The sequence below is a fragment of the Manis pentadactyla genome, chromosome 14 (genome assembly GCF_030020395.1).
Source record: "Manis pentadactyla isolate mManPen7 chromosome 14, mManPen7.hap1, whole genome shotgun sequence".
NCBI classification, from domain to species: domain Eukaryota; kingdom Metazoa; phylum Chordata; class Mammalia; order Pholidota; family Manidae; genus Manis; species Manis pentadactyla.
The window spans coordinates 62,251,747-62,269,732 of record NC_080032.1 but is presented as its reverse complement, the minus strand read 5'-3'; the positions used below and the strand labels follow the sequence as shown (position 1 = coordinate 62,269,732).

At 50.9% G+C, this 17,986-nt stretch overlaps 1 protein-coding gene across 1 annotated transcript; it reads left to right on the top strand.

Annotated features, from left to right (window-relative positions):
* Positions 1-3,387: 3,387 nt before the first annotated feature.
* FGF6 (fibroblast growth factor 6) lies at positions 3,388-17,272 on the top strand. The gene is made up of 3 exons (XM_036906896.2): positions 3,388-3,958; positions 4,927-5,030; positions 13,571-17,272. Exons 1-3 carry the CDS (start codon positions 3,613-3,615, stop codon positions 13,745-13,747), a joined length of 627 nt encoding a protein of 208 aa, XP_036762791.2. The 5' UTR covers positions 3,388-3,612; the 3' UTR covers positions 13,748-17,272.
* The last annotated feature ends 714 nt before the right edge of the window (positions 17,273-17,986 follow it).

The window sequence follows — 17,986 nt, the reverse complement described above, 5'->3', positions numbered from 1 at the left end:
GGTCCCACTTACATGGTGAGACCTGGGGAAAGTTGAGCTCCACTAAGAAAGTACAAAGTATGGATTCCTCCATGGACTAGCTCACAGGCGAGTATCTGACTCCTCCCTGCAGAGCCTGGAGACTATTATTTGGGTTGGAACTTTTTCTCTTGAATCCCCCAACTTGTAGCAAGTTTCAGGAGCCCTACATGCCTGTTTACTCAGCTTGGGGTGGGGATTCTTCCTAGTCTCTTCCCTCTGCACAAGCCCTCCTCACACCCATCATGTGTCCTGGGCAGCCTCTACCCCGAAACACCAGGCGCAGGCAGCCTGGTGAGCAGGTGCCTGTGTGGGCAAGGGGGAGGGAGAGGCGGCCAGACCCCTGCCAAGAAGGCTCAAAGAAAGGCTGAGACAAAAGTTATAAAGATGCTAAACTCAGTTATTTTATTTCCTATCTTATGCCTTTCTACATTTTCCAAATTACCTATAGAAAATGGCAAATGTTACTTTCTCAAAAGCAAGTGTGAAAAAGTCTAAGTACTGCTTTTCACTATCTGCATGAGCTTTATGTGTTTCTGCTAATGGTCACTCCTGTGCTGTTTGCACTTTATTACACAATAAACAGGAGTCAGAGAAGGCAACCTGACAGAGGCGGCTCCCCTGTGCAGGTGACATGCCAAATTTGGCCTGTGTATATATACTGCAGGGTGCCCATCTCAGAAACAAGGACCCTGGCATGAAAGGAGCCAGACATTAACATTTTGCCCACTCACCTCTGCTAACTCTAAGCTCATTCATGAGAGTGATTGACAAGCCCAAAGGCTGCTGAGCAACTCTTTGAAAGAGGGGTCCACAAAGAGGCCTCTTCCACCTGTTACTCTTTTCTTTATCACTTCACATCCATAGGGTCCCTAAGTCCTAAGGGAAGGGTCAAGTGCAAATCTGGTAAACCAAGAAGCCCTAGCAGTTGTCAACTTAATTAGCCTTCAGGCAAAATATATGGATATATGAACACAGTGGGGTTGCTATAGAGACAGACCCAGGAGGCGCATTTAGAACAGGGCCTCATCGCATCACCCGATAAAAATAAGACCTAGGCTTTTTAATAGAACGAATTACTTAAGTTTTATATTTAACAGGGGACGATACCAAGGCTATTACTGGTTTTCAGAATATTTTAGGAATCTGGGCTGCCTGCTTGTGCATATGTTAACAGCCATCACGACATATGCTCTGGTGGCCAGCAGTTAAGAACTGGAAGCCCAGCGTCTCTCCCACCCCTTGAGATGAGAAAGGGTCCTCTTCCTTTGGGTTTACCCTCCTTTAATTGGAGAAGAGATTTCCAACATGTTTCAGAGAAAGGACTGGGGTAGGGCTAGACTGTGCTCTGCACAGGGCTCTGCATGTATTACTGCTGATACTTATAACAACCCTGGGAAGTCACAGTCTCATTGTGCAGGTGGAAACTTGAGGTTCAGAGAGGTTCAAAATTTTTCACAAGGTCACACAGCTAATAAGTAACAGAGTTGGGATCAAATCCAGATGGCCCCCCTCCCCCCATTCCAAAGCCCATTGCTTTACACCAAGAACAATCTCTGCACAGAGAAGAATCTGGGATAAGGTCAATCTAAAGAGACTGACTGTTTTTATTTATATATAGCATAGACCTTCTTAGAGTTTAATCTTTCCTCTAAAGTGGTCCCAAAGTGGGTGGGTCCCCAGGAGAATTGCACAGAGCTTCTGACCTCTCTGATGAGCACTTCTCCAATTATCCAAGGCAAGTGTTAATTTCAAACTAACTTCTTACTATCCAACATGCCTCTTCCCTCAGTCAGTACAGCAGGCATAATTAATATATGATTCCAAACTGAACCATCATTAAGAAAGTGTCTCTGCTCTTCTCACATACATGAAAGCTTACATATATGAAATCAAGCTGGAAATCCAAAGTGGGTGTTTTTTATTTTTGGCAGTTTTATGTTTGGATAACTTATAACTCCCCTAGTCTGCAGACAGATGTTTATTTCCTTATTTCTTTAAACAGATTTCCAGAAGACTCCATCTATGCCCACAGGCTGCTGGGTTTTCCTTGTTGTGGGAGATGGTGGTGCTGGGGACGCTAAGGCTGGGCATGAGGCAACGGAGGTGGCAGAGAGCTCAAGGAAGATCAGGAAGCTGGGGTCTGTGGGGAGATGAAACTCCCCACTCATCCTACCGGAGGAGGCTGATGGCAGACATCTGGGCTTCAAGGGATCTGAGAAAATGCACCTAGGGCTTGAAATGCATGGCTTGGCATAAATTCTAACCAGAGCCCCAATCCCAGTGGACAAGGCAGATGGGCAGGTAGGAGCCACAGACTGGAGGCTGGGACCCAGACCAGAGGTGCAGGCTTGGAATCAGAGAAAAGGGGAGCGGTGTCTCAGGAGAGCCCCTAAGCAGAGGGACTCCTAGGAGCTTTGCCTCCAGCCTGCGCTCACGGGTGAATCATTTGTGCTGTTGAAACAAGTCTATGATGTACTCTTGGCATATGAGCTGGAAATCAGTGCAGGCCAGGCTGAAAATCTAACACCTACCGCAGGCAGGCACGCAGAGGTTACCACACGGGCTCTGGACTCTGGCTGACTCTGAAGCTTTGGCTTTGCCACTTGTTAGCTATGGTAACACAGGCATATCACCTAAGCTCTCCACACCTCTGCTTCCTCATCTGTAAAATGGGAATAATATCAGATGCCAAGGATGAGCGTGGAAAGGAAAATGGCCAGCAGGCTACGTCAAGGCCCAGACGACTCCCACCCCACGGGCTGGGTGAATGCCATGGCCGGGACACTAGCCCTCGTCCTTCCAAAATCCTAAAGCCCCTTGGACAATACAGCTGCCTGGATCTGAGCCCCCTCCTGCCACAAGTGTCTGGCCTTTCAGTGCCCCCAAGCCTCTCTTGCCTTCAGCCAGGAGCTCTTTCCATGAAAAGGTCTCTAGGGTAACTCATAGGCATGGTCGTCATGCACTGCCAAGCCCTCCCCTCTCCCTCTTCACCCTTTGCCCTCTAAATAAGGAAGCCGGCACTGCCAGGCCAAGAACTTCTGCCCAATTTGGGTCCAGGGTAGCCTCTTACCTCCCTCTTCCCCTGGGCCCCCAGCCAACCCCTCCTGCCCTTCGAGATGCTCCCCGCTCACTTCATTCCTGCCTCATAGTTGAAATGACAGTGGCTCCCAGAATCCCTGGGGTATGGGGAGGGTGATGGGGGGTCTGGGGAGGCAGCCAGGCCCAGGAGCAGGTTAATGTTACAGCCTGGGATAAGTGAGCTGGGTCGGCTGACGTCAGGGTGATGATGGCTGGAGGGGAGGGCCGGGCCACTGAACTATAAAGATAGGTCAAATTAAATATAATCAACTCGGGACTGAGCAAGTGGGCCAGCTAGACGGCGTCCCCAAGCCATGGTCCCTACCGGCCTCGGCTCAGCCTGGGTCTCTCTGCTCCCAACCCGAGTACCCGAAGCAGGCTTTGGTTTCATGTCAGCAGCCTTCATCTGCCTTCCAAAAATAAGCCCCTGCCGCCATGCCGAGGGGAGAAAAACAAGAAGGGCGGTATTTTTAGGGCCATTAATTCTGACCACGTGCCTGAGAGGCAAGGTGGATGGCCCTGGGACAGAGGCTGTTCATCACTATGTCCCGGGGGGCAGGACGTCTTCAGGGCACGCTGCGGGCCCTCGTCTTCCTAGGCGTCCTACTGGGCATGGTGGTGCCCTCGCCTGCAGGCGGCCGCACCAACAGCACGCTGCTGGACTCGAGGGGCTGGGGCACCCTGCTGTCCCGGGCACGCACTGGGCTCGCTGGAGAGACGGCCGGGGTGAGCTGGGAGAGTGGCTATCTGGTGGGAATCAAGCGGCAGCGGAGGCTCTACTGCAACGTGGGCATTGGCTTTCACCTCCAGGTGCCTCCCAACGGCCGGATCGGCGGGACCCACGAGGAGAACCCCTACAGTGAGTGGCAGCTGCAGCCAGCTGGGAAGCTGGGCACTTGGGCTGAAACATGAAGGGGACTTGCTCTGGTGCGTAGGGTCCAGAAATTGTGAAGGGGAAGACATGGTGTGCTTCCCTTGGATGCCCATAGCAAAGCCCCCTCCCCCACACTCACTTTGACCCTGCCTGGGTGCAGACCCAATACACCGAGGTCTAAGCATCCTGGTGTCCTTGGCCATGCCACCGCAGAGCCCCTGTGGCACCAACGGCTTCAGCATTACAGGCCCATCTGTGGCCATATAAGACCAGTGGGACCCATCAGCCTGGGAAGTCATAGGCAAGGGTGGGGAGAACAAGTGAGGGTCCTTGTACCAAATTAGACACAAGCTTATTTTTATTTAGCTTCCCTTTTGGAGAAGGAGAAGCAAGTGCTTTGCAAAATCTCCAGCTGAAGCACATTCTTCTTTTTATTCCAACCTGCCCCCTCTGTCTCCAAGCCCCTGTCCTACAAGCTGGTGGGTTGCTGCATAAATAGGTTCCGCCATCCAAGAGGGCATGAGGGCTGCAGGATGCAGGCAAGCCATCAGCCACTGTGCGGCTGCAATGTTTGCAAGATTAGATGAGCAGAGACTTGTCAAAACATGTAGAGTGTGTGTTTTTTAATTACTCATAATTCATTTTTCTACTCAAGGCAAGGACCTCATGTGATTAAATCACTGAAAATTTTTTTTACAATAGATGCCTAAGTGGCTGCTGCAATCGCTAACTCTGAGGTCAGAAAGCTCCCTTGCAGAACTGGATTTTTGATGATACAGTGCATGATGTGCCCAGTCTAGCAGCCGCATCTGCTGAAATGGGGTCCAGGATAGAAGGGTCAGAGGAGCAGGGAGACAGGCTCAGATGCCTTTGCAGGGTCCCCTCAGGTTGACGTCCCACTCTGATTTATTTGCACAAGCCTTAGCTAACGTGACCTCCCGTTTCTTTGTTAGGCCTGCTGGAGATCTCCACAGTGGAGCGAGGTGTGGTGAGTCTCTTTGGAGTGAAAAGTGCCCTCTTCGTTGCCATGAACAGTAAAGGAAGATTATACACCTCGGTGAGTTCCCCAGGGCCGGGGAAGCTCCAGGTTGTCCGAGGCCTGCAGCTTACACAATTGAAGGAAATAGTACCGCATCTTGAGAGAGGCCAATGTGTATGTGGAATGAGAACAGAAAGGGTCTGAGGAAGGGGCCGGCACAGCTGATGGGCCTGCAGGCTTGCCCTTCGTGCCCTTTTGCAGTTCATTGGCCCGTGCACTGGATCATGTTTTTCCTGATACTACCTGCCGGAGCCTTTGTAATTCAACAAGCACCATAGCTCAGATTGCTACTGGGTCTGAGGGAACCTGTGCTCTGGCATAAAGCTATCGTCCAGGCTTAGGGTTGGCCTTACTCCCTGGACAGCAGAGGCTCGGGAAGCTCGCCTGTCTCCGCCCGTGGGTGTGGCTGTTCCCCTTGCCCCACCCTCCGAGGGGCCTGGGCAGTAGGGGGAATGGATGCCTTTTTCCTCACCTCATCAGTGTGTTGGAATTTTACGTTAGGTTCTAAATCTGCTGACCCCTGATCCTATCAGCTGGGGAGGCCTCCTCGGTTACACCCCCTGGGCCGGTGGCAGCCCCCTGACTTCCCCGGGACATGCCCGCACTGGGGGGCACCTACCCCACTTCCACTGCCAGGATCTCCTCCCTTGGCCCCTTTGATCCTAGTTCTCTCGGCCTACGATTTGACTTATTCCAAAATGTGGGCTGGGAAACACTTCTATGAAGTTGAAGAAACTGAGCTCTTTTGACAGAAATAAGAAGGCTAAAAAGGACAGCTTCTGAGCAGTCATCAAGGAATACCGGGGCTATTCCTGGGGAGGGTGTGGAACACTGCTCTCCCCTCCTTGGAGGCGCCCTGGGGATGGGGAGTGAACATCCAGGTCTGGGGTTGGTGCCGGGACTGGGGAGGCCAGCCGGCAGAGAAGCCCCGTGAATACCCGAACGGGGGCCGCTGCGGTCTCCAGTGCTAACACTATGCCAGGCACAGATTAAAATGAGTGGGTCTCCACAGTAAGACAGTAGCTGGAGGGTAGGTGGTGCAGGCCCCAGTCGGAATACCCAGTGCACTTCTGGGCCAGCCTCGTATGCACCTGCTGCAGAGCCCAGAGGCAGGACTCCACACAGCATTGTGAGGCCCTGGAGACCCAGTGTCCCCGTCTGTGAAGTGAGGACACAGATCAAATGCACCTCCGGGGGTGCTGGCGGCATAATACTTGGAAATAACTCTGCAGGGTGCTGGACAAACAATAGGTGCTCAATACCAGGTGGTTGTTTATATTGTCGCAGCAGAGTGAAGCACCCTGCCGTGAGGCTCTGCACCATTTTCTAGAGATCAGACTTTCCCTAGGAGGGTCTGCTTGGCTCCTGTTCCCTGACCCGGGTCGCCCCCTGTCCCCTGCCAGCTTGGTGCCCTCCCCCATGAGAACCCGAGTTAGCGGCACTAGCAGCTGAGCCACAGGGAGACCGGGCAGTTCTAGGGGCTTAAAGGGAAATAGTGTGAATGAAATCATCACCCAGCGGGAGTCTTCCTGGCTCCAGGATCAGTTGGCAATTGTTTTTTTAGACTGTGATAACGGCCCCTGAAGGAGGGAGGGGGAGAGGCGGTTCGTGCAATCTGGTGCCCAACCACACTGATCATCAGTTGCCCAAGCCTGGGCACGCTGTGCCAGACACCCCCGCCAGCCCCATGCTGGGTATTCAGCCCTCCTGGCCCCGTGGTCCCAGGAGGAGAATCACCCACCTCAGAGAAGGTGTCCTTGGGCCAAGCGCTCTGGGTGCCAGGGACGGTGGGGGGTGGAGTGTGATGAGGGGCAGGGCTTCTCTTCAGAAGGGGTCCCTTGGTCCTGGGCTCTGAGCATTTCGTGAACCTACAGCTCCACACCTGACCCGACTCCATGTGAAGTCCTGCCCTGGAGGGAGGGGCTCTCCTGCTCTGGGGGTCAGCCCATGCTAGAGATGGCACCTCTTCCTTTGCTGCTGGGAATGCCTCACCCCTTGCAGCGCTGTCCCTGACTGGTAAAGCTCAAATTCCCAGCCTCCCCCTTCTCCCAGCTTCTCCTACCAGAGTCACAGATTCCAAGTGGAAGTGGATAAATTTTCCAGTATCTTTGTCCTTTCCCTGCCTCAGAGTTGAATTTCTTTCCGGGTAAGGAGAAAGAAATACTAAATAGCTTATTAATAAAGGTGGCAACGATAAGCATTTCTGTAATGTGTGTTTCCTTGCAGGAGATTTCACCTGTGAAGGGGTTGTTTGCATAGAGTCCCACCTAGCCAGCAACCCCAGTGGGATTGCAGGAATTACACAGGCTGGCGGGAGAGGGCTTTCGGGGATGACTCCCTCAGCAGACAGGGTGCCTGCTCCACCAAAACCTAGAGGGGTGCCAGGCTGTCTCCTGTCGTCTCCCCACCTCTGCAGAGCCGTCACGGGGTGTCCGGGAGTTCCAAGTCTGATGCCGAGTTCCATCTCCCAGGCCCTGCAGCTCTCCAGGCCAGTGTGAGCCTCAGGCAGGGGCTTCTCTGGGAGGCCATGTGGCTTGGTGGTCCCCAAGCCTGCCTGTGCCTCAGAACACCAGAGAAACTTTAAAAACCAGAGCAAATAAACCAGCCCCTCCCCAGCCCTGCTGACTAGGCATGTCTGAGGGAGGTCTCTGGAAATCTGTACTTTTAACAAGTTGCCAAGGTTATGTGGATGCCAAGGGTGAGATGCTTCATGGCAAGGTGCCCTGCCCTCCCTAGACAGTACAAAAACAGCCACTTTCATTGAACACCAACTGTCGGACACCCTGTGGAGTGATTTCCAAGCATTAGGCCCCCAGCACCCCCGGAGATGCATTTGATCTGTGTCCTCACTTCACAGATGGGGTCACTGGGTCTCCAGCGTCTCACAGTGCCAGCCATGTGCAAACCTGCCTTGGGGCTCTGCAGCAGGTGTGCACAAGGCCAGCCCAGAAGTGCATTGGGTATAAAGGCCCATATACAGTTCCTACCCTACAGCTACAGTCTTACTTGAGCCAAAGTCACTGATCTTCTCTGGGCCTGGTCCTCTGCTCTTGCAGGTGTAGATGGAGGCAGAAATTCACGACTTCCAATCTTCTCAACCCTTTTTTAAAATAAAATTTTTAAAAATCCAGGATCTCCACCTGACAGCGTTCTATTAGAATCCTTTGGCTGAGAAAAACACGTAGTGACAGAAAGCTGCCAGAGTTCAGTTATACTTGTAAGCGATTTTAGTCTTACTAATTATAACTGTGTCTACATCCTTTTAATCAGTAGTAGTGTGACAACGTGCAAAAACCTGTTTCATCCCTCATGGCCTTGGGAACGGGGCGTTGCACTGGAGGAGGGCGGGACTAAGCCCTCCTGGCTTGTTAGCTGCCTGCTCTTCTGGCCGAGAACAGGTTCCCTCCAGGATTGCCCACTTGGCGAAGAACTGTGGGGCCCGAGAGCCCTGCAGACAAATCTCACAAACGGCTCCGCCTGTGCCCGGCCTCCTACAAGGACTATACAGGAATGAGGAGAATGGTGTGCCTCGGGAACACCTTCTCAAGCACTTCTAAAATGGCAATGCAGTGTGTGTTAGGCAAGGGGGTTAGAATATACAGGCCTCTGTGGAGCCGTGAGATGTTATTTCTCACTTTTCAGCTAAGGACAGAAAAAGAAACAGGGGCCCAGGAGGAAAGGGTCTTAGGACCAGTAGTTTTCTTTCTTTCCTCACTGCCCACCTCCTTCCACCCTTTGTGGAATCCCTCTGCGGACACCTTTCTCCGCAGCGAGAGCTGAACGCTGTGCAGTTCGGTTCCACGTGAGTCTGGTCAGACCTGCATGGAATTTAAGACAGTGTCACACTGGGGCTTGAAGCCCGGCAGGCCCAGGAAATGTGATCCGGTGGAATTATGTTCATTTGTTCAAGTAATAATATATGGTAGCTGCTTTTATTAACACAAGTTCACTTGGCACAAGTGCTTTTCTCGACAGGGCTGAGGAGCCAACACTCCTGAGCCCTGAGATTTCACAAAGGGCTCTGTCCTCATGTATCTCTGGCATAATCGCCCCTTCAAGTCCAGGGGTGGCTGCTGAGACCTCCACCCTTTTGGGCTTAGGCAGAGCTGTGTCGCCAGGACTGGCGGAGGTCCTTACAGCCCCTGCTCCCAGCCTAGGGCTGCCCTCGGCCCGAGGCTTGTTGCTCCTGCCTGTGTGCGCATGTGCGCATGGAGGACGGGGTGGAAGGAGGGGGGCGTGAATGAAGGGGCCGGGCCTTGCGTGGGCCGAGTACCAGTCTGGGCAGCAGCAAAGTCCCGGCAGCCTAAAGCATCGGCTGCATCAAAGAGTTCTGGAAAATCATCATGGCCTCCTGCCACAGGCCTTGAAGCCACCCGAACCCCAAGGATGGGGGCAGAGGGGAGGTGGAGGAAGAACTGTAGGGGGCACTTCTAAAACAAAGTTCCTCCGTTGCTCTTTTTCACATTGGATTTGCACAGAATCCTGCGGAAGGCTAGGAATATGACGTACAGACAGATGGAAAGAAACAAAAGTAGAGAACTTTAGATCAGGGCAGGGAGGGGATTTGAAAATCAAAATCTGATGGAAAGAGAGCCGAGTGCCATGTCTACAGCCCCCGTCATGCTCCTTAGGAGACCCAGACCCGGGAGAAGCTGGGACGTTAAATTGGACACATTCTAGAAAGGAGGATATGGGCAAATGCCCTCGGAGTTTCTTGCCCCAGTCACTCAATTCCTCCCCTCGGCCCCTCCTTTAATCCACACCCTCCACCTCAAGGTTTGATTTCCTCTCTAGACTTTGCAAACCACACTGAAATCTTCCCCTTAACTGCCATCCAGATCAGAAATGAATTCTCCTGGAAGTGATGGACAAGTTACTCTCCAGGGCTGTGCAGAGTTAGACCAGGGTGAGAGTGGTGTGGGGAGGGGGCCGCAGCAGGGCGAGGAGGGACCACCAGTTTCAGACACAAATGTCTCACTCCATTTCCTGACCCATCCTGCATCCTGAGCTTCCTTCCCACTGTAAATGGTTTACTTATGGGACTTGGTAATATGTGGACTTGGTTTAAAAGGGGAAAGAGATACAAAAGAACATGCCATGGAAATGTAGTCACTTTCTCACTGTTCTCTGGAAGTCACCGAGTCCTCTCCAAAGACAGCCACTGTTACCAGCTCCCTGTGTCTCATTCTAGGAAGAGCTGTGTCCCTGTGTGTGTGCACACATCGTTTTATAAAATAATATAAACAGGAGCATACCATGCACCATTTTGAACCTTATTTCTACACTTAACAAAATGTCTTTGAGACCATTTCAAGTCAGGGCACAAAGAGGCTTCTTATTTTTTCAGACCCCATTGGGTGGGTGACATAATAGAGTTGCCCACCCCCTTCCTAATAGACACTTGAGTTGTCGTCGGTCTCTTATAATTGTAAACACCACTGCAGTTAGCAACTCTTGCAGGGTGAGAGTGTACGGGCATGATAAACTCCTAGAAGAGGCATTCCTAGTCACAGCTGTAGGAATGTTTTATTCTTCTAGAGATTGTCAAATTGCTTTTTATAGAGGTTATAATAATATATACACCAACAGCCATTAAATGAGAATCTCTACTCTTCATGCTCTCACTGATGAAAGTATATTATCAAACACCCAATTCTTTTAATTGGACCATTAAACTATAATCTTACATTTCTCTTATTAGGCATATTTTCTTATGTTTAAGTGCTATTTGTATTTTTTGTGTGTGTGTGAATTGTCCATTCATAGACACTGTCCATTTTTCAGTGAGTTAAGGGTTCTGAATATAGTGATAAAGTTCACTCTTTGATACATATGCATTGAAGTATTATTTTTAACCCAGGTCACTATTTATGTTTTTATTTTGTTTAAGGTACTTTTTCCAGACAGAAGTCAAATTTATTTGTTTTGCTCTTTTTTATGGCATCTAGTTTTTGATGTCTTGCTCAGAAAGATCGTCCTGACTGTGATTATTTAAAAAAAAAAGTTCTGGACTTTTAAGTTTCTCTTTTTTACATTTAAACTTTTGTTTCTTTGTACTTTATTTTAATTTAAAGAATCAAGTCATACATCAAACTTAATTATTATTAAGATATTATCCAGTTGTTCCAACACCAGTTTTTCTCCAGTGATTTGAAATACCACGTTTATGTTATATTCATTTCAGATTCATTTTTATTTTATATTCACATCAGTCTGGGTCTACTTCTTGACTTTATTTTGTTCATTGCTCTGCACCAGACTTTGAATCAATATGGTTTTATTTCTCACTTAACTTTTACAGTCAGTCCTGAGTTTCTTTTCTCCTAGGGCTGTTGCTCAGAGCTTTGCCCATCAAAAACTCAGATCCTGTGATCTACTCCCATGCACAGTAAAGAGACTGTGGTCCAGAGTGGCCCCAGAGAGCGCAGCGGCTGAGGACCTCCGCCTCCGCCTTCCCCAGCCCCGTGCTCTCCTCACTCATGCTCACAGTCTCCCAGCCATTCAGTCAATAATGGCAGAGCTTGAATGCTAAGTTGTCCAATAACCCAGGGCAAGTTTTGCAGGAATGCTGACCCAATAAGACAAAGTCTTTCAGGGCTTTTAATGTGAGGTAGTTCATGGTTCAGTCGAGAAGAGCATTATAGTCATAACAATTATTTTTTATTTGACTATGCGCCAGGCGTAACACCAATGACTCTCCACACATTATTTCAATTACCGCTTGGTCCAGTTCTATGACGGAATTATTCTTACTGCTCCTACTCAACAGATGCGGGAACTGATGCTTAGGAGGTTAATGTGCCCACGGTCACACAACTAGGGGGCGTTCACTGTCAGCCTAACCTCAAAGCTTGGGCGAATATGCGTGGTGCTTCCTTTGATTAGTTTATCTCCCTACCTTCGGATATTCTTTCCTTCCTCCATCCCACAAACACCTACTGAGCACCCACAACAAGGGAATCCAGAACTTGTGAAAGCCCAATCTCCCTTGAGTGGCCTTGTGGCTGGTGAAAGCTTTAGCATTCATCTCACACCAATCAGCATATGTGGAAGTGCTTTGTAAAGGATGTAGGACGACCAGGAGAGGGGCGGATGCATCCAGCACTGGGCGGGGAGTGCACTGTTTGTGGTTCGCGTTCTGGGACCACGCTGACCCCTTGGGGCTCTCATACTGCATCAGAGGAGCCATCCACGCGGTACCCACATCTCAGTGTTGTCCCTCTGACTCAGCCTTCATTCAGTATCGCGTACCAACGGGACACAATGGAAGCCCGGGAACCTGAGGCGAGCTCATCACTGCCTGTTCCTAACAGGAAAAGGTTCTCATCTGTCCCCCACCCTGGCCAGACAGGGTGCTCAGAGACCGATTCCTTTAGAGGTCAGGCGAAGCCTCTGGCACAGCCAGTTGGCCATCGCGTGGGTTTTTTTTATAGCTGATGGCCTCGGGCAGCAGGAAGGAGTCAAATTATACTCCACCTATTTCTTTTTGCTCCATTCTGTCATTCTTTGAAGACTTGAGTCCAGCTCTCCTGGACCTCACATTGCTCTCTCTTCCTTTATACCCCTCAGAGCCACTCCCTGTCAAAAGCACACTGGTCCAGGCAAGCCTGGGAGGAAAGGGCCCTCTTTTCTAGGAGTAAAAGAGAACTTGGGTGATTTATTGGGAATGAACTTGTTGATGTGTGACAGGAAGTCAAGTATTCATCTTCTGAACAGGTGGTCCTCACGCGCTCCCCTACCAAATTAGCACTGAAGGGGGCCATTTATCACTGGCCCTAGACTCCACGGCACCACCTGTCACCGAGAACCAGGTTCTTTTCCCCATAAAAATTGCTGCCTCCTCCACCACCTCTGTTCCTGCACTTCCCTGGAGACCTGCGAATATCTAGGAGACACCTGCCATCTCCTGGGCTCAAAATCAAAACCAAGAATAGGCATCTTTAAGGGACAGCAAATGTGGGATTTACATTAGTGAAGACAAGGAGGAAACCCACATGGGAAGAAGAGTTTGCATATTTAACAGACAGGTGGGAAAAGACAGGCTCGTCTGTCTCGCACTTCCATGGGCCACCACCCAGCTGTTCCACCACCACACAGCTTGCAGAAAAGGGAACCAGGGCCGAGGGGCAGGAGGCTGTCGGATGTTACCCAGTCAGGAAGCAGGGTCCCGTACTCACGGGGCTGCCCCACTAGATCACCTCTCACAGTGGACTTGAGCAAACAGCCTGTTGTGTCCTTTTCTAGTCCTTTCTCTGAATGGAATAAACCATCACCTAGGTGCTTAGTAGAAAGTGCCCTGAACCAGAAGTCAAGAGAGCCACCCCATGTGACCCAGACCATCCATCTGTGTCCCTGGGCTTTGGTTTCCTCGTTGTAAGGGAGGGAAGGGGAAAGGGGACCCAGAAGGCTCTCCTGTTCTAGCCTTTTGTGTTTCTGTTCACCTGGGATGGCTTAGCTCTCCAGATGGTTGTCTTACGAAGGCAAGAGGTGGGCGCCAAAAGGGGCTGCTGCACCTCACTTATAACTGAGCCTCTGCTGTTTGTCCACTTCTTCTGTAGCCCAGCTTCCAAGAGGAATGTAAGTTCAGAGAAACCCTCCTGCCCAACAATTACAACGCCTACGAGTCAGACCTGTACCGAGGGACTTACATCGCGCTGAGCAAATACGGACGGGTCAAGAGGGGCAGCAAGGTGTCCCCGATCATGACCGTCACTCACTTCCTCCCCAGGATATAAGGACCCTGAAAGAAGGCTCACAGATCTTTTCTATCAGAATTTTGCACAAGTGAACAGTGCCCCCTGCCTCCCATGACTCCTGAGTCAGGCTTCTCTTATGGCTGGGGAGACCTGAGTTGGTTCTCTTAGCCACCAGACCCTATGGCATGTAACCCAGCCGCAGGAGGGCTTGCAGCCAACATCCTAAAATGGCAATGGATCCCACGCTCTGACCTCACCTGAGGAATGAAGGTGCAGATGACACGTGTGGGATGTGTCCACGTGCCCAGGTAAAGGCCAGGTGGAAGTCTGTGTGTGCTGGTGCGTATCCATACCTCTCTGTATATATTGTCAGTGCAAAGGCATTTCAGAGCGTCAGGTTTCTTTCTCCCAGCATCACTGCTGCAGGAATCCGTCACTTGTCACTTGTCAAACGAGCAGGAGCGATGTGCACTCCCATTATGCCTCTTTCCAAACATCTTTCCATTCAGAGGCCACTGACTGCACAAGTCGTGTGGCTGGTGGGGAGCAGCTGTCCTCTAAGGGCCGGGAGGGCAGGGCGAGAGGAAGATCTAGCTGCCAATCAGAAAGAAAGTGAGCAGGCACTGCAAACTTCCCTCCCAGAGGGCACTGGGGACTCTGGGACAGATTGTCAGGGACAGTGGGGGAGAAGGGACCCCATTCGTGGAGGGAGGGGACAGGACACACCTGAGGCAGCTGGGGAAGGCTGCTGGAGGCAGCAGATGGGAACGGATGTCCTAGGCAGCGCCGTTGAGCCTGAAGCATCCAGTGCTGTGTGTGGCTCCAGGAGCAAGCGGGGTTCTTGCCTGCTCATAACGTTTCCTCACTTTGAACTGGGTCTTATTTTAACCTCGGATGACAAGGATCCTAATAATGGCAACCTCTTTGGCGAGGGGTGAGGGGTTGCAAAGTAGGGCATGGAGGAAGTGACAGGCTTTGGACTGCAGATGATAATTCCTCTCCAGCTACGTCCAGGAAACTCACCCAAGTCCTCATCTGATACTCTCACTTCCTTCTTGGCCACCCTCATCTCACATACACACTGGTGCTTGGATGCAATAGAATGGGTACCATGACCCCCAGAGTTGGCCCCCTCTGACCCCCCTGCAGCAGAAGAGTGATAATCCTGTGAAACAAAGCAGCCAAGCTGAAGTGGCTCCTTGCAGGACAATGCCTTTATGCCTCCTGTCCTTTTGAGAGTGTTTAAAACAGAGGTTCCCCAAGCAACTATAAATGTCTGCCCGGAGCCTTCAGATTCCTGAACCATTGGAACGTTCCTAAATCTGAAATTAGAGCAGCCATATCAGAGTGCAAATATTTTCGGCATACGTGAACCATCAAGTTACAAAATGACCTGACGCCCTCAGCTACTCTCAGGGGCCCCTGCCCTCAGGACAGCCCCTCATCTGCTGCAAATACCTTCATCTTCGACATACCTCTCTATTTGCAGACCCATCCATCTATAGATAGATCTGAGCTGAGCAAGTGTGAGCTGAAGAAGGAGGTTGGCGAACCAGGGGCAGACGCCACATGGCCACCTCCCTGCACGGCAGTCACCAGGGTGGACGTGTGCTGGGTGAGAAGGGCTTTCTCTTTTTCCCATCCAAGCGAGTTCTCCTGAGGGAATTCCCACAATGGCTTTCTCTTTGACCTGTAAGTGACTTTGGCTTAAGAAAAGTCAGTCCTCATCCACAGAAGTGGGTTAAGAGGCAGGAACACAGTGTGATCAGCAAAGGGCCTCTCAGACCCTTCTCTCTCCTGCTGTGTCTGCACGGGTGTGCGAGGTTGTCTCCTATCTGATCACCATGTCTACTGAGACCTGAGCTCAGCTGTCAGCCCCCCAGGATCCAAAAGGATCCAGTTGCCTAGGCAGGGAACAAGAGTGAACCCCACCTTCCTGCTGAGGATGTACTAAGAATAACTTGGGACTTCTCTCCCCCAAATCCAGAGCTATGACCCTGGTTTTTAGAGTTTTGTAGCCAACTGGCTCTGCTTCTATTCTGAACCTTTTCTGGCAGCTGTCTGCAAACTTGGGGTTCCAGGAGCCCAGAGGCTGCCTTATTCTCTCTTCAACAGCAAATGATGAAAAAGAGCAATGTGTGTACACACCCTTGAAGATGGGCTTCTCAGCTGGGAAGCAATTAGCTCAGAGACAATGGGGTTGGGGGGGCAGACCCCCTGTAAAACCCACACTCTCATCAGGGCAATGGATGGCCCTCCGAGGAAACCAGAGACCTTCAAATGCCTCATGCAAGTACTGTTTGTCTCACCATTTGCTGCTTCCTAACACCCCTTCCCGTCCCACTTCCCATACATTTTTGAACCTCCCTTGGAAAGCAGCATACAATTTTGCAATTAATGCCCTGTCATTATCCTCCATGGCTTCCCCTTCAGCCACCACATCCTATTACACCAACACACACACACTCCAAGCCCCTGGTCAGGGCAGTTCTATGGCTTAAGAAAAGGAACATTTTCTCCTGTCATCTCATGCAGGTCACAAACCTCTCCCCCTTTTAGACACACAGGTTTCCTCCAGGCCAATAACCCCAGCCTGATTCCCTCCTGCCCCCAGCCCTGCACTGTGCGGCCTGGGTTTCTCCTTCCTGTGCTGGCTCTGAGGCCCCTTCGTGCCCTAGCCCTCTGAGCCTTCAAGTCTTCATTCTATTGCCACCCTGAGGGAGGAAGCGAGTGTGAAGGGCCACGAGCTGTACTCCTTTCCCACCACTTTGGATGCCCAGTGCCTTTGCCCATCTTGCACCACAGCCACTGGTGTAAATCTATCTACAGAATGCAGCCACTGGCCTCCCAGACCCCGGGGGTGCCCTCTCTGCCCTGTCTCCCCTTCTGTTCTTCTCCATGTAGATGGAAGTTAGAAAACTCTGACATCTTTCTATCCCACTGCTTTTCCCCAAAGGCCCTGGTCAGATGCAACTGAGCAGGTGTTCTCTGCCACTCGCCACTCTCGTGCCTGTAAAGTGGGTCTCATATTTGTCTCCCATTCTCCCGGAAAGAACCATACATTCTTCTGCCTTTCAGAAAAACTCCGAAGGTAGAAATCTTTGGGACAAGGCCAAAAGAATCCATAGCAATACTCCAGTCTGCACTTGTCCTAAGTGGGTGTTTCCTCCTCCCAGAACAGGAGGAGGGAGTGACTGTGCCTAAAACAGATCCTGAATCTAGTCCATTGTACATATAGCCAATACAGAACCGTGTTTGTATACCTCACTGAGCTACTGAAATTCCAGCATTCAGACAGCGGCGTCCTCACATGATGTCCCCTTCCAATCAGGAGGTACCTCAAGCTGGGTCCCAGTCCAGAGCTGTCCTCAAGCTTGGGTACAGCAGGTAGGAAAATTAGAATTTGTTTTATCATATGCTTGTAAAATGTGATGCTTCTATTTTTTTTTTTAAATACGTATGTGCTATGCACAAACCATATCATGTTCCAGCAAAAAGTAAAAGGTCTTTTTATACGTTCCTCTAAACTGTTTGACTCCATCCCTCCTATTAAAACTGACTACAAATCTTGGAGTTGTGGTGGATTTTCATCTTAACTCTTTTGCACCGCTTTAGGAGGCAGGTGATGGGCAACAGAAAGCACAGATTGACAGGCTGTTAATGCTACAGACCCACATGCGAAGGATCGTCACAGACCCACGTGCTGTGGGTTCCTACGGATCCAGGGTGCTGCCGAAGTTTAAGGCAGGAAGAAGTCACATGGGTCACCTAGTCCAGCCACCATGTTTTATAAATGGGGAACTCAGCCCAGAATGGGGAAGGGAGCTCCTGCAGACCACAGTGAGACAGCAGCCTTCTTCCTCTTCTGCGCCCGTCAGAGAGAGCCATCCACGGTTCTGACCGACTCATTCACTTACTCACCATCAGGACACACTTACTGAGCGCCCACCTCTGACCGCGTTGGGCTAGGTTTCGGTGACATGTGAGTGAATGAGGCAGTCAGAGTCCCCATCCTCTCCCAGACTTGCTCAGCTCACCTTTGTAAGACACACCCCAGGCCACCCCAACCTTGAAAAGGCCTGGTCCAGTAGGATGACTGGAATTACAGAACATTTGAGCTGAGGGAGACTCTATACATTATAAAAAATCTTGTTAATAGGTTAAAAGAAGACAGGGAGTCAGCTCCTTACCCAAGATCACACAGGCAGCGCGAGAACCCACCACGCCTGTGTCCTCTGGTCGGTCACAGTGCCCCCTTCCCGCCTGCCCTGTCCGGCC

Coding starts and splice junctions, on each gene's coding strand:
- FGF6 (XM_036906896.2), top strand. CDS start 3,613: ATGGCCCTGGGACAGAGGCTGTTCATCACTATGTCCCGGGGGGCAGGA. Junction 3,959..4,926: donor CCACGAGGAGAACCCCTACA/GTGAGTGGCAGC, acceptor TTTCTTTGTTAG/GCCTGCTGGAGATCTCCACA. Junction 5,031..13,570: donor AAGGAAGATTATACACCTCG/GTGAGTTCCCCA, acceptor CTTCTTCTGTAG/CCCAGCTTCCAAGAGGAATG.